The 12,354-nt window shown below is 45.2% G+C and overlaps 1 protein-coding gene across 6 annotated transcripts in view; it reads right to left on the bottom strand.

Annotated features, from left to right (window-relative positions):
- Nucleotides 1–1,636: 1,636 nt before the first annotated feature.
- LOC126919747 (putative tyramine receptor 2) overlaps nt 1,637–12,354 on the bottom strand; it is a 54,153-nt gene continuing 43,435 nt past the window's right edge. For all 6 annotated transcript variants that reach the window (XM_050729322.1, XM_050729324.1, XM_050729325.1 and 3 more), the window contains one exon: nt 1,637–10,457. In XM_050729322.1, coding sequence (XP_050585279.1) covers nt 9,232–10,457 — 1,226 coding nt within the window. In that variant the 3' untranslated portion in view covers nt 1,637–9,231. The remainder of the gene's footprint in view (nt 10,458–12,354) is intronic.

Raw genomic sequence — 12,354 nt, 5'->3', positions numbered from 1 at the left:
TTTTCAAAAATATACGCTGCGGTATTTTTAAGCGGTAACTTTAGATTTAAAGACCCGGTTATTAAATTAGAAGCGACAGAAACGTAATATTCTACAGGTTTAATAAAAGAATGTTCGCACATAATTTCTACTTGCCATCTTAATTTCATTTTTCCAAGCTTCGTAACGGTGGTAGCATCGATAGGCGTTCCTCTTTAAGCTTTTAATTTACGATACGCGCTGTATCATTCCCACCTAGCGTACTGGTGGTGCAACAGATTACTCCGTTCGAATTAATCGTAAAATACCCGAGTTATGAAATTCGACTGCACGTGAAAATTCTCGTAATGTAAAGCGTCCGGAGAAACTGCAAGCATACAAATACGTGGAATAGTGTTCCTTAATTGAAATTCTAGGACCAAGAATGGTATTCCAACTAACTCGTAACCTGGCGGCTTTGTCGGCCACGAGTTCGACACGATAGGACGATTTCGGTTTCCTTTATTTCCGTTACAAAGGAAAAATTTGAACGCGGTTGCCAACGAACGCGCGACTGCCGCCGATGAAAACGCAACCGCGGCAAACCGAAGGGCGCCATAATTCCGCCGGACGATTTGTCGGCCGATTCAACGAGCGTCGCGCGAGATCCGTGAAAACGTGATTCCCGAGGCTCGAATAAAATTGCACGTTAAAGTGTCGGGTATGCCGTGAAATCTCACTATGGGAGATTAGAGCGAGCTCTGGATATATCGATCAGCCATTGTCACGTACGAACGAGCGGACGCTCGATGATGTGGTAGGAATGTTTATCGAATCGCATTTTTATCACCGCTATCCGATAACATTGCTTTTTCCCTAATGCTATGAGATTATTCGATTCGGACGATTATTAATGGCCGGACCAATGCCGCATTGTTTTCAAACGCTGCCAATTACGATCTATGGTTTTCGTGACGCGATTATTACGCGCACGCAAATTTTCGAATAACACGCGGGTCCTCTTGAAACTCGGTTGATCATCGGACTCGTAATTATTGGTATCCGTCGATACGTCGAACGATCGTCGTCGGTGTTAACATATGCCGCGATTCGAGAGCGTCCGCTCGCTTTTCGCGTGATACATTTTCGTTAAAAAACTACGCACGAATCAAATTGCGAGTACGCTCTCCGATGAAAAGTTTTGGGACGCGTTTTATCGAACCGACTGAAGAAAGCGTTTGGGTGGTTGTTTCATGAAACTCACGTACCATCGTTACCATAAATCGACCCAAGGGTCCGGACGCGTACTTGGGTCGATTGAAAGTAAAATCATTTAGGACACGTGTTACTTTCGATAAGGTTCGACGAAGAATATAAAATACGACTTATTTGCAATGCCTCGTGGAGAAACACAGCGACGGGGTGGAACAAACTCGTTGGCCGTTTACTTTAGCCACTGAGATTCCGTGTACCATGCACAAACACCGCAAAAGTCGCAAACTTTCTGCCGCTGGCATAAAGCGCAGCCTCGTTCCATTCCGCGACTGAAAAGCTGCCGCAACTGCGGGGATACCTTTACTTTTGATTTTTCATACAATCATTTGACTATGTACATAGACGAGCGTGTGCTCAGGAGAATGGGGAGGGGGGTGCTTTCAGGAGATTAATCACATCCGAAAAGGGTTTCCACATTTTACTGGTATATACTGGTATGCGTGTGTGCGCGTGTGTGTTTGTGTATATATATACATATTTTTTCTTGCGTATCTTTTTTATTTCTTTCTCATTTTTCATTCACACGGCGGACGCACGAAAATCCAGAGTCAAGAACCGTTCGCAATGGACAACGATAACAACCGTGTTTCCCCTATTTTTTCCCCTATTATCCACGTACGATCTTTTAAAAAAATCGTCGCGCATAATTTCCGTGTAATTAAACCCTGCGTATTTCAGCGATTAAAAATATTGCTATGGAAATGTAACGCGTTTATTCTCGGAATAATTATGACACGAATATTCCGATGCAGAGATATAGCAGAAATGATTGGTCGCGTCATTTCCTATGAGATAGGAACGAGCAATACGCGAATAACGAAGAATCGCGCGAATAAATAAGACAACTATTGGCAAAATAATTGTTGTCCGACGGAATTTAAGCAAAGAGAACCACGTCCGTGGTAAAAGAAGAAAAAGAAGTATAAAGGAAAGAGACTGTGAACAAAGTTTTCTAGCAAATCTGGTTAGATCCGACGCATTTCGCGTGTTTGTTCAAGGATCGCGTATTCAAACGAAGCTTAAAGGTCGTAAAATTGGACGAGAACCGTATAGTCGAGCTGTCTATACGCCACTCCGGTGATGGTGGTGGTGCAGGGTTAATCCACGTGAAACGCGAAATACGAAATATGGAAATTAGATACGCGGGACTTCCGGCTTGAAAATAATTAAAGTGATTCACCGCGAAGGGCACTTTGCGATATTGGGGCTTCGTGGATGACACAGAGAGGCGTATTCGGTCCGAAAGTAACGAATCTCGTACGAGCTTGAAAATTCCCACTCTGTGTATCTCTCCTCTGCTCTTTCCTTTTACTTTATTCCGTTTCTTCTACTTTTTCAAAGTAGCGAATGCGCGCCAATAACGAAGATCGAATATACGTGAAACGTTTAAAGAATTGCCACGCTGCATCCGCGTGGAAATTCCGTGCGTCCTCCGATGCATCGACAGTGATTTTTTCGCTTCCGGTTTAACAAGGTTGCTCACGTTCGAGAAGACAACCGACGATCGCTTCGATCGATTTACCATTCACGCTACGCTCCACATACTAGTTGTACACCTACACGAATGCATTTTTTGGTATCTTCTTCGTCGATATTCTTTGAATATTTACACACTCAAGCGGCAGGCTCGCACGAACGCTCGATGGTCCGTGCTTCCGGGGCGCGATCGGAGCCTTTTCTCCTCTGCCCTTCGTCTTAAATAAAACTAGATGCCACTCGTCGTACGATCGAGATTCATTGTTTTTTCTTTCTTCGTATCGACGAATGTAATCGTTCGAGTTCGTTAAAACCTTCGCGATCGACAGTGACATCGATCAAAGCACGCGCGTACGCAGAGGTTGCCGATTATTCGGTAAGCGCGTTCGAAGGAGCCGATGGTCGATCGGTCGCTATGCTCGAGTTTGGGCTACTGGCTGGAGAAAATTCTCCGTTTGCCAGGAACGTTTGCGAGCAATCTCGTCCTCGTGCGCGACGATCGAGCCGCAACGAACGGGTTTACGAGAATTTATCAAGCGGATTTGAAAGCAAGCTTGTCGCGGGAACGGCGATCGAAAGAGCAAGAACCACGTTTCGAGGTATTTTTGAAATTTTTATATGCAAACGAACACGCTTGAAATGCGGCGGGAGGGTGGGCTAACTTCGTCAACGATTTTATTTCATCAGCGTGTCCTCGCGTGAATATTTAATTAACATCGGGAGGGCAGATAAAAATCCGTTGATTTAGAGTACGCGTTTGTCGCGCGATGTTTCGGTTATAATGTTATCTACGGTATAACGAACGGTGTGCATGCTTTTCAAGCGTACGAATTTTTCTATTTTCCGTTGTAACGGATTTACAAGTGACAAATGCACAAAACGTACCAAACGAATGGCTATCGTTAAACGACGCGGGCGTAGTCTTAAATTACTTGGATGGTTTACTGGCTACTTTTAAACTGCGAACACGGGCTTTTAAATTAGGAGACAAGTCTGTAAAATTACGCTCGACGTTAAACGTCCTCGAAAAATTCGCTCCACCGGGACACGCGTTTAATGTAATAAATTCGTTCGGAGAGAGAAGCTCCATGGCGCGAATCGGTTCGCCGGACTCGAGCTGTATTGCTATACTTGTAAATCACAACCAATGGAGTATTAGTTTAATAACTAGATGTGTATATATATATATATATAATATATTTATGTATATGTTATACGTATCTAGCGTAGTGTTTCTCTCGATCGGGCGACCAGGCCCAATTTTACGTAATAATTTATATGTATATATATATATAAGATCGTCGTGGAATATCGCGGATCAATTTGCAGCTTCTTTTCGTGTGGCGAACGTATAAAAAACAGTCGCGGAAAAAAGCCGCGAATCGGACAGAATTTCTTAAAAATATCCGTATGCTGGTCGATTTTGCAAAGCATACGATCGGCAAAGAGGAAAGAGGTAAATGGTGAAAAGAGATATAGAAGAAAGAGAAATGGACGAAGGAATTTATCCTGCGCGTCGATCCGTGATACGTTTCTCGATAATCAATCTGCTGATACCGATGTACAAGTAAATGCAATGCTTTAATGTAATATATCATGTAGTACAATAATATTTCTACGCACTGCCGAACTTCCCATCCAAGAACGATCAGCGAGATCTTACGACAAGCAAAATCTTACGAATTCGATCGTTTTCCCCGCTAGAAGACGATCGCCTCTCATCTAAACGATACGTTACACATCCGTGTAGATTCTAGAAAGTAATTGCAACGTATATATACGTACGTAAAACGTTTCGATAAATATCGAAAGTATTATTCGGGGGACGGACTCTAATTCCTTCGACCGACGAAAGAAATACACCGTTTGCGTCGAATTAGTCGACAGGACTGGGATGAAAACGTTGGAACGAAATTGATTTCGTTCGGCGTCGTTTCGCGATGGAATAATTCCGGCGAAACGTTCGGGAAAGATAGGCGAAGAAAAACAAATAGGGAGAGGAATTACGGGATCGAGTAATTTGAAATTCTATGGGCGCGGTTCGGTTGTTCGACAAGACAGCGAGGAGAGTGTACTATTCGTCGGAGCTGTCGCGGGCTATCGGTGAAACAAGCGTAAAAGGGCACGCAAACTGCCAGGACACGAAGGAACAAATGGAAACGGACGAGAACGAATCGATTGGTAGGGGCAGATATTGTTCGAAACAATTTTCTAATTGTACAACAACGCGTAATTACGCTAATTCTAGCCACGTTTGCCTATGGCACGCGTGTATTTCCTGCAACGAATGTTTCGTACAATCGAAAAAAAGAAAGAAAAAATAACCGGTGAAAACGTGTCCTTCCGTGAAAAATAAAACACGTCCCGTACGCATCAGTCAGTCAGGAAATACGATTTTCCGGACGCTGTGTAAAATGTACTTTTTTTTTTTTCAATTCTCATGTTTTTTATTTGTTTTTTGCTCGCGTCTCTCGTTTGGCATATTTCTTTCGTTCTTCTTCGATGGAACAGCGAACGATAGAAAGATCGACCAGCGAACAAATTTCCCGTAGCTCTTTTTTACGATGCGGGTATCGCGCATTGATCGCCGGTCGTTTTTAAATGCGAACGCGTTGTAACACGTGTTGCTCCACCGTCGGATATTCCGTTGGAAAAGAGAATTAAAAGCGAGATAATATCGCTGGTATTAAAAAGATAATGCGAAAGCTTGCATAAACGAGATAGCTAACAAGAGAGAAGGCGATCTCGTCGAAATAACGTAGCAGCGAGCAATTGTCTCGGAATAGCTGATTAGAGAAAGCAAAGGAACAACGGTCTCATCGGTGACCAGTGGCTCGCGAAATTCGCTCTTCGTATGGTCAACGATTCGAATGTATGCGATCGACGTGAAAGTGGTAATGGAGAAAATTTGCGATAACCGAGTCTGACTCGTCGTTCCCGAGTTTAACAGGGATAGAAGGGGAGCGATATAGCTTACGTTTTACGAGCACTTCGAGAGAATGTGAAGTCCAGCTTTGCTGGAAATCGAGTCAGCTTCTCGTAATATTCACTGTCGCGTTAGCAGAATCTATTATCGTAAAAAAGGACAAACGCGTATAAAATAAAAAAGAAAAAGAAGCGAGACAAAGAAAAGGGGAGAGTCGGAAGACGAAAAAGAAAAAATTTGTGATTTTTAAAAGCGAGGAAGAGAACGGAGAGAAGATCGTAACCTTGACGACGATTGGATGACACGGAGAGGACAAAGCGAAGAGAGCGAGGCAAGAAACGAGAACGTAGGGAAATCCACGCAAAGGATTAAAGAAACGCAGATCTGGGATCGGATTCAACGTCCAATTAAAACTGTTGAAAAGTCGCGCTTAATTCACTCTTGGATAGGAATTCGTGCCGCGTTTGGACAGTGCCACGAATAAAGTAATATTCATTTGTCTATCCTAATAATTAAAAATCTTGTAGCGTCCGTAGCACGGCTACGAACGTGTTCTCACAACCTTATCACAACCTTATTATAGAGCGCCCTGGTGACGAGGTCGAGTTTTTTGAATTAACCAGCCTTTCGCGCGATCTCCTTTCGCATCAGTAACCTACGATACGTCTACCGCTGATACTTTTCCTTTTTGCCATGTGTTTTTCTCTCTTCTTTTTCTTTTTTTATCTTTTTCCCTCCGTTCTATACCTTTTTAACTTTCCCGTTACTTTATTCGATTTGGCGCGACACTCGAGGGGACGGTAAACGTGTCACCTGTTCCCTCGTTGATCGGTAACGACTCGTTTTAATTTAACTCCTCGCGCTTCAATCATTCGCCGATACGACGATACGTTATGCCGTGTTTCATCAGCGGCGCGCGTTGTTCCCCGTGTCCTATTAACGAACTGATTCGCGCGTACCATTATATTATTATACCACGAATCGCCGTGCTCGGTAAACGATCGCGTATCGTTATTCACTGTCCGAACCATCGATATGTATCGAGTATACGAGGCTTTCTTTTTCACGCTCGACGAACGCCAGAGCTTTTACTTAATTAAAGGACCGGCGAACGTTGAGGCACGAAGAGGCAACTTTTTCGATTTTCTTCGCGTACGAGCGCTTCCGTTTCGTGCACGATTCGTGTGCTCGCTATCGCTGCTCGTGGAAAGAAGACTGGAGGCTCACTTACATATAATTTTTATACACAGACACATGCAGACAGCCGCAACATTGTCCTACTCGTGTCGCATAATTTCTTCCTTTGGTGCGTCTATACGTGTTACGAACGTAACTTCGCGTAGAATCGTTGACGTCCTCGTCGATAGCGAACCGACGCGACGCGTCCTTTTTTCTTTCCTTAGCTCGCTTTTTTCACCTTTTTTTCTTCTTCTCTTTTAACGGTAACCTTTTTCTTCTCGCACTTGGATTCTTCGTTATCGATATTCACAACCATAACACTTGCGATTAATAACGAACGGAGCGAGTAACGTCTACCGTACATTTAAGAATGCGCGACATCTCTCGCTCGTTATCGTTGCCAAGAAAATACCAAACTCTTTGCTCTTTGCTTTTTCTCCTCCCGGGAGGATCGATGCTCCAGTGAAAGTTTTTCCTCGAAACCTCGACCACGCTCCAAGAAAAATCGACAACAATCAACCACGTTGATCTCGTTACAACGACCCGGTTAACGAGCTCCACTCGTCCATCACATACCCCGTTCTCGATTCTACGGATATATGTGCGAGATTTCTCTATCGGTACAAAAATTAACCTGTTCGACGATTTCGAACGCTTCCTTTCAAAATTAACAGCAAACCATCACCGATACAAAGAATTACCCGAACTCGATAGCTTAACATTGCTTATCTAATTAAAAAGTAGTTTCTAAAAAAAAAAAAGTCCAACCTCGATTCGATTGCAACTGTCGAGTCTCGAGATATTTTCAACCGGTTGCCCGACCATGAATTTAGAAGTCTCGGCGACACTTTGTCCAGAAGCTTCTTTGAAGAATGCAAGGTTGAACGTGGACGAAGCGAAGCAGCTGACTTTAAACAAAACGTTCTTTTTACGAGGACTATTTAAGAGAACGATCATCGGCAAAGAGGGAGGTAACCGTGTCTATTGTTCCGCGAATTAATCCCCGCTCGTTTTTTGCTATTAAAAGAGCGCCAGAGAATCTCGAACGAGTTGTATCCGCCTTGTGCACGATCTCATTCGGTAAGCGAGTTACATTACGAGCGCGTATACCACCCTAGGAAACGTATATTCTATCTTCTAAACGTCTTAACTGGAGTCTTGGTCGATTTCGTAGAAAATTCCTATTCGTAAACGAGAATCTCTTTGAGAGTGGCAAACGAGAAGAACGCACTGGCCGTGTTTCGGTTCTCATCGACGCGTCGTCGTCCGATCCATCGTTTCCACCGTCTCTCGTATTATTTTAGAACTCGATCGAACTGGAGAAAAGGAGAGACGGAAACGAATCTCGACTCTTTATCCGCGAGTATCGCGAGAAAAAAGCTGGAAAGCTGCGCGAAGAGGAAATTCGAAAGGCTCGTATTCCCATCGATTCATCAGGCATCTTGAAATTCTTCTGTTCCCAGGGGAGCGATATTTTACGAGACTCGATAGAAAATGGAACGATCGACTCGACGCCGCGGTCGAATCTCTACGCGACTCGTACTACTTGAAAACGTTGCCTATTCAATGCATCGGAGTGAATCGACTACCTGTTTGGACGAGCCCGACCGACCGATCGAACGAGCGTTGAACGGATCGAATTCGTTCTGCTGTGATTGTTCGCGAAACGAAGGTCCACTGCGAGTTTATTCTACGACTTAAAGCACCCAAGTAACGACGCTCAACGAAAGGAACGAACGATCGGAGGACCATCCAGCTCGGAGATTTCATTTCCTTAAGATTCCTTATCCGCGCGCCTTGTTCCCTCGCTCGCTTTGCAGAATTAATGGAACAACTTTAATGAAACGACCTTTTGCGAGAATATCGCCGGTAAATTAGACTATCGTGTTCGCCGTTTGGTCGCTTGATCTATGCCGCGCGGTTGGAACTCGCAGTTTGCTTCGCTCTCGTTATCTCGTCCCGGTAAAATCGACGTTCGTGCCACTGAAAATTCATCTAACGTCTGTAAATTGTGCACGGCCGTCGCGATACGTCGTCGTCCGCGCCATGTACCGATAGATTTTCACCCAGCAAACGCGAAACACGTTTTCGTTCAAATTTGTCCATGACCTCGTAGCATCGTGGAACCGCGAAGCGATATACCGTCTCGTGGCGCGAAAAAAAGTGCGAAACGACGATGGTGGTAGCGTGGCTGATCGACCAGCGCATCCGCCTTCATCGTGCTCGATCTCGGTCCGGAAAAACTCCGGTCGAACTGCGATGTTCGCGTGGTTGTTGTCGTCTTGCTCGACGACCGTTCTCAGGCGGGTCGAAGTTTCGCTGTCGTTCACGGTGTACTCGGCGAGCGTAACGGCAACAAGAACGAACAACTATGTCTCTCACAGTCTCGGAATAGAACTAAGCAGCCGGTTCGTGATTCAACGAATGCGCAGCAGCTTTCTGAACGCTCTTCTATAGTCGAGATTGAAGATGGTGTAGATGAGCGGATTCAGCGCGCTGTTCACGTAACCGAGCCACGTGATGAAATAGACCATCCGATCCGATGGACAACAAGCCGGACAGAACGGTACGATCACATACATGAGGAAGAATGGTAGCCAGCAGACAACGAAAACGCCCATGATCACGCCCAGCGTTCTCGCAGCCCGTCTCTCCTTCGACAACGAGATTCTTTGTCGTTCCTCGATGAATTGATACACGGTGGTGGTTGTCGCCGGTGCTCGGCCACCGGTTGTCCTCCTGGAGGAGGACGTGGTCACGGTGCCGCCACCTCCTATCGTTACCTCGGTCGGTTCGTCGTCGATCAACGATGGTTTGGCGTGCGATCGAGGCGTCGATCTTTCGTTATGGTTAGTTTCCGAACTGACAGACTCTTCCGCGTCGTCCACCTCGCGATGTCTGGTGGATTGCACGGCGTTTATTCTACTTTGCCTGGCTCGTTCTCTCAGTCTTCTTCTCGTTGCTAGGAAGATCTCGAGATACACCAGACTCATCAACAACAGAGGAATAAAGAACGAGCCTAACGACGAGTAAATCACGTAGCCCTGTCTTCTGGTTAACTGACAGGGTGTCCCTGGCTCCAATTCTTCCGGCCAATCGTTCCAACCAATCAAAGGCGGCGAACTGATCGCACCGGACAATATCCACACGCCCGCTATCGTCGCTAGAACTCTCTTCAGCGTTCGTTTCTGCGCGTAATTGATAGGATCGGTGATAGCCCAATAACGATCGAGCGCGATCGCGCACAGATTCAGTATACTTGCGGTGCAACAGAGCACGTCGCAGGTTAACCACAGTTTACAAAGGTGTATACCGAAGATCCACTTGCCCAGAAGAAGATAGGCGACGTTGAAAGGCATCACTAAGATGGCGACCGCGAGATCGGCGACCGCCAGCGAGACGATGAAGAAGTTCTGAACGATTCGCAGAGGTCTGTAGGTGAACACACTGAGGATCACCAACGCGTTGCCGAGTACCGTAGCCAGAACGAGGAAGCCTAGTGTCAAAGAGGCGGCTGCGGCTTCCCAAACTGGCAAGTTTGATCCTGTTTCCTCTTCCGACGGGCCGCAGCCTGTTACCTCGTAGTCTTCGGTCATCGTGCCGCTAGATTCCCCGCTCGAATTCATGTTGTCGAGCCTGCTCCCTGGAACAATAGATCCTCGTTAGCGTAAGAAGAACGGATATTCTATCCGTCTGATGATTAACCAAGGATGTGCGAGCCTGTTCTCGCGTGATTAATGTTAAATTCGTGTTACTATCGCGTTATCGGTTCACGATCGTTTATCAAAGAAATAAGTAAAACTGGCGTGTTTCGCGCGATATCTTTTTGAATTATCAGGCGAGCTCCATTAATTATCATATCGATTAATTTTCAGTTTTCAGCATCGCTCGCTTTTGCAGCCTTTGCCAGAGTAGAAATATAAAATTAACGATTCTGCGAAATTAACCGTAAAAGTAAAGGTTCTGGCGCGAAATACGTGTATTTTTATAGACATTCGTTAACGCCGATGATTATACAAGGAACGTCCATTGTTTGGCGTTCGTTGCGAAGTAGCGGATCTCTTTAACCCGTGAAACTCGTAATAGCGAAAAGGATCTAATTTATGATATCCTCGAGTATATGTTTCTTCCTCTCTCTTATGCTAACAGGATTAAAACTGAACTACTTTTCCAAAAGCTTTCCTCCATATTCTGCTGAAGAATTTTTTTAACGCTTTATCGTTAAAAATATAGCGCTACGAAAGGACAAGCGAGTCGCATGGAAACATTAACGATGAAAATCAAATTGCTCGTTGGCGTGAAATTTCACACAACACCGAGAAATAGCACGATGTAGTATAAGGTTTAAGTATCGTAAGGTTTAAGATCGATCTCCTAATGCATCGTTGAAGCATTCTCTCAGAATTAGTTTGAGAAACCGTAATGCATCGTTTGTTCGCTAGAATCGTTGCGATTGCTTGCGTCCCTGTCGTCGATCAAAGAGCTCGGCTACACGCTTTGGCTACCTTTGAAAAGAGCGATACAACGGCACTCGATGTTGCGTTTCAAAGTAATCGTTTCGTTTGAAGGGCCATATAGAAAATAACGGGAAAGAGCTACACGGCAGCGGTTTTAAGTGCCTCCGTAAATCCTGGCAACGCCAACACAGGCAGCAGTGTATTTTCCCTTTTATGGAGTCTCGTCGTTTGCATCCGCTTGTTTTTTCTTCCCATGGTGCGGTGTAGGATTTTACACGCGATGGTTCAAAGCGATCCAAACCCGGACGAAGATGATCCTCGATCGGTGACGCTAGAATTTCGCCGATAGTTCGCGTAAGATTGCCACGCGTCTCAACCATCGTCGCGTAGATATCTTAGTTTCATCGCTTTACCAGCAACTTTCAAACGCGTTCCTTCGCCTATTTGCCGGCTGACTGGTTGGAGAGTTCGTTTCTCGGGCAACTTACAACCGCTTTCTTTCTATCGACGAGCAAAGTTTCAGCAGGCGACGCTAACGAGATTTAACGCGTGCTAACTCGCGTTTCTTCGTTCAACGAAGGAGCGTTCGTTAACGGAAAAGAATAATCCGGTGGGAAACAATCAACTAGAGAGAAGCGAGTGTAACAGGATGGCGAAATAACAGCTTCGGCAAACAAAGAGATAAGAAGAGATAGACTCCGTACTTTGAATAGTATTTTCTCTGGAAATTGTTCCAGAGATACACACGCATGGGATAATCAGCTTGGAAAACAAAAGATCTGAAAACACGAGAACGCAGCTATTTAAGGGGAGGATTAAACGATCGTCGCGGCTCGTTTTAACGCACCGCTATTTCCCGTGGCTTGTGCAGCTACACCAGCACCAAGGTTACAACGATGGTTGCACCGTGAAATTCACAAGTACCTCGTCGAGCGATTCGTTTCCGTTTAGAACGCAACAAATTCCGCGACTATTCGCCATAAGCGGTTGTACGCTGGCTGACCAACGTACGCCCTCCGTTCGATTTATCCGTTAGTATGCAACCACGCGCGGAACGTGCGATATTTCGTCCACCGGTCATTA

This window comes from Bombus affinis, chromosome 8 (assembly GCF_024516045.1).
Source record: "Bombus affinis isolate iyBomAffi1 chromosome 8, iyBomAffi1.2, whole genome shotgun sequence".
Taxonomy (NCBI): Eukaryota; Metazoa; Arthropoda; class Insecta; order Hymenoptera; family Apidae; genus Bombus; species Bombus affinis.
Note: the sequence above shows the minus strand (reverse complement) of the source record. Positions and strands in the feature narration are given on the sequence as shown.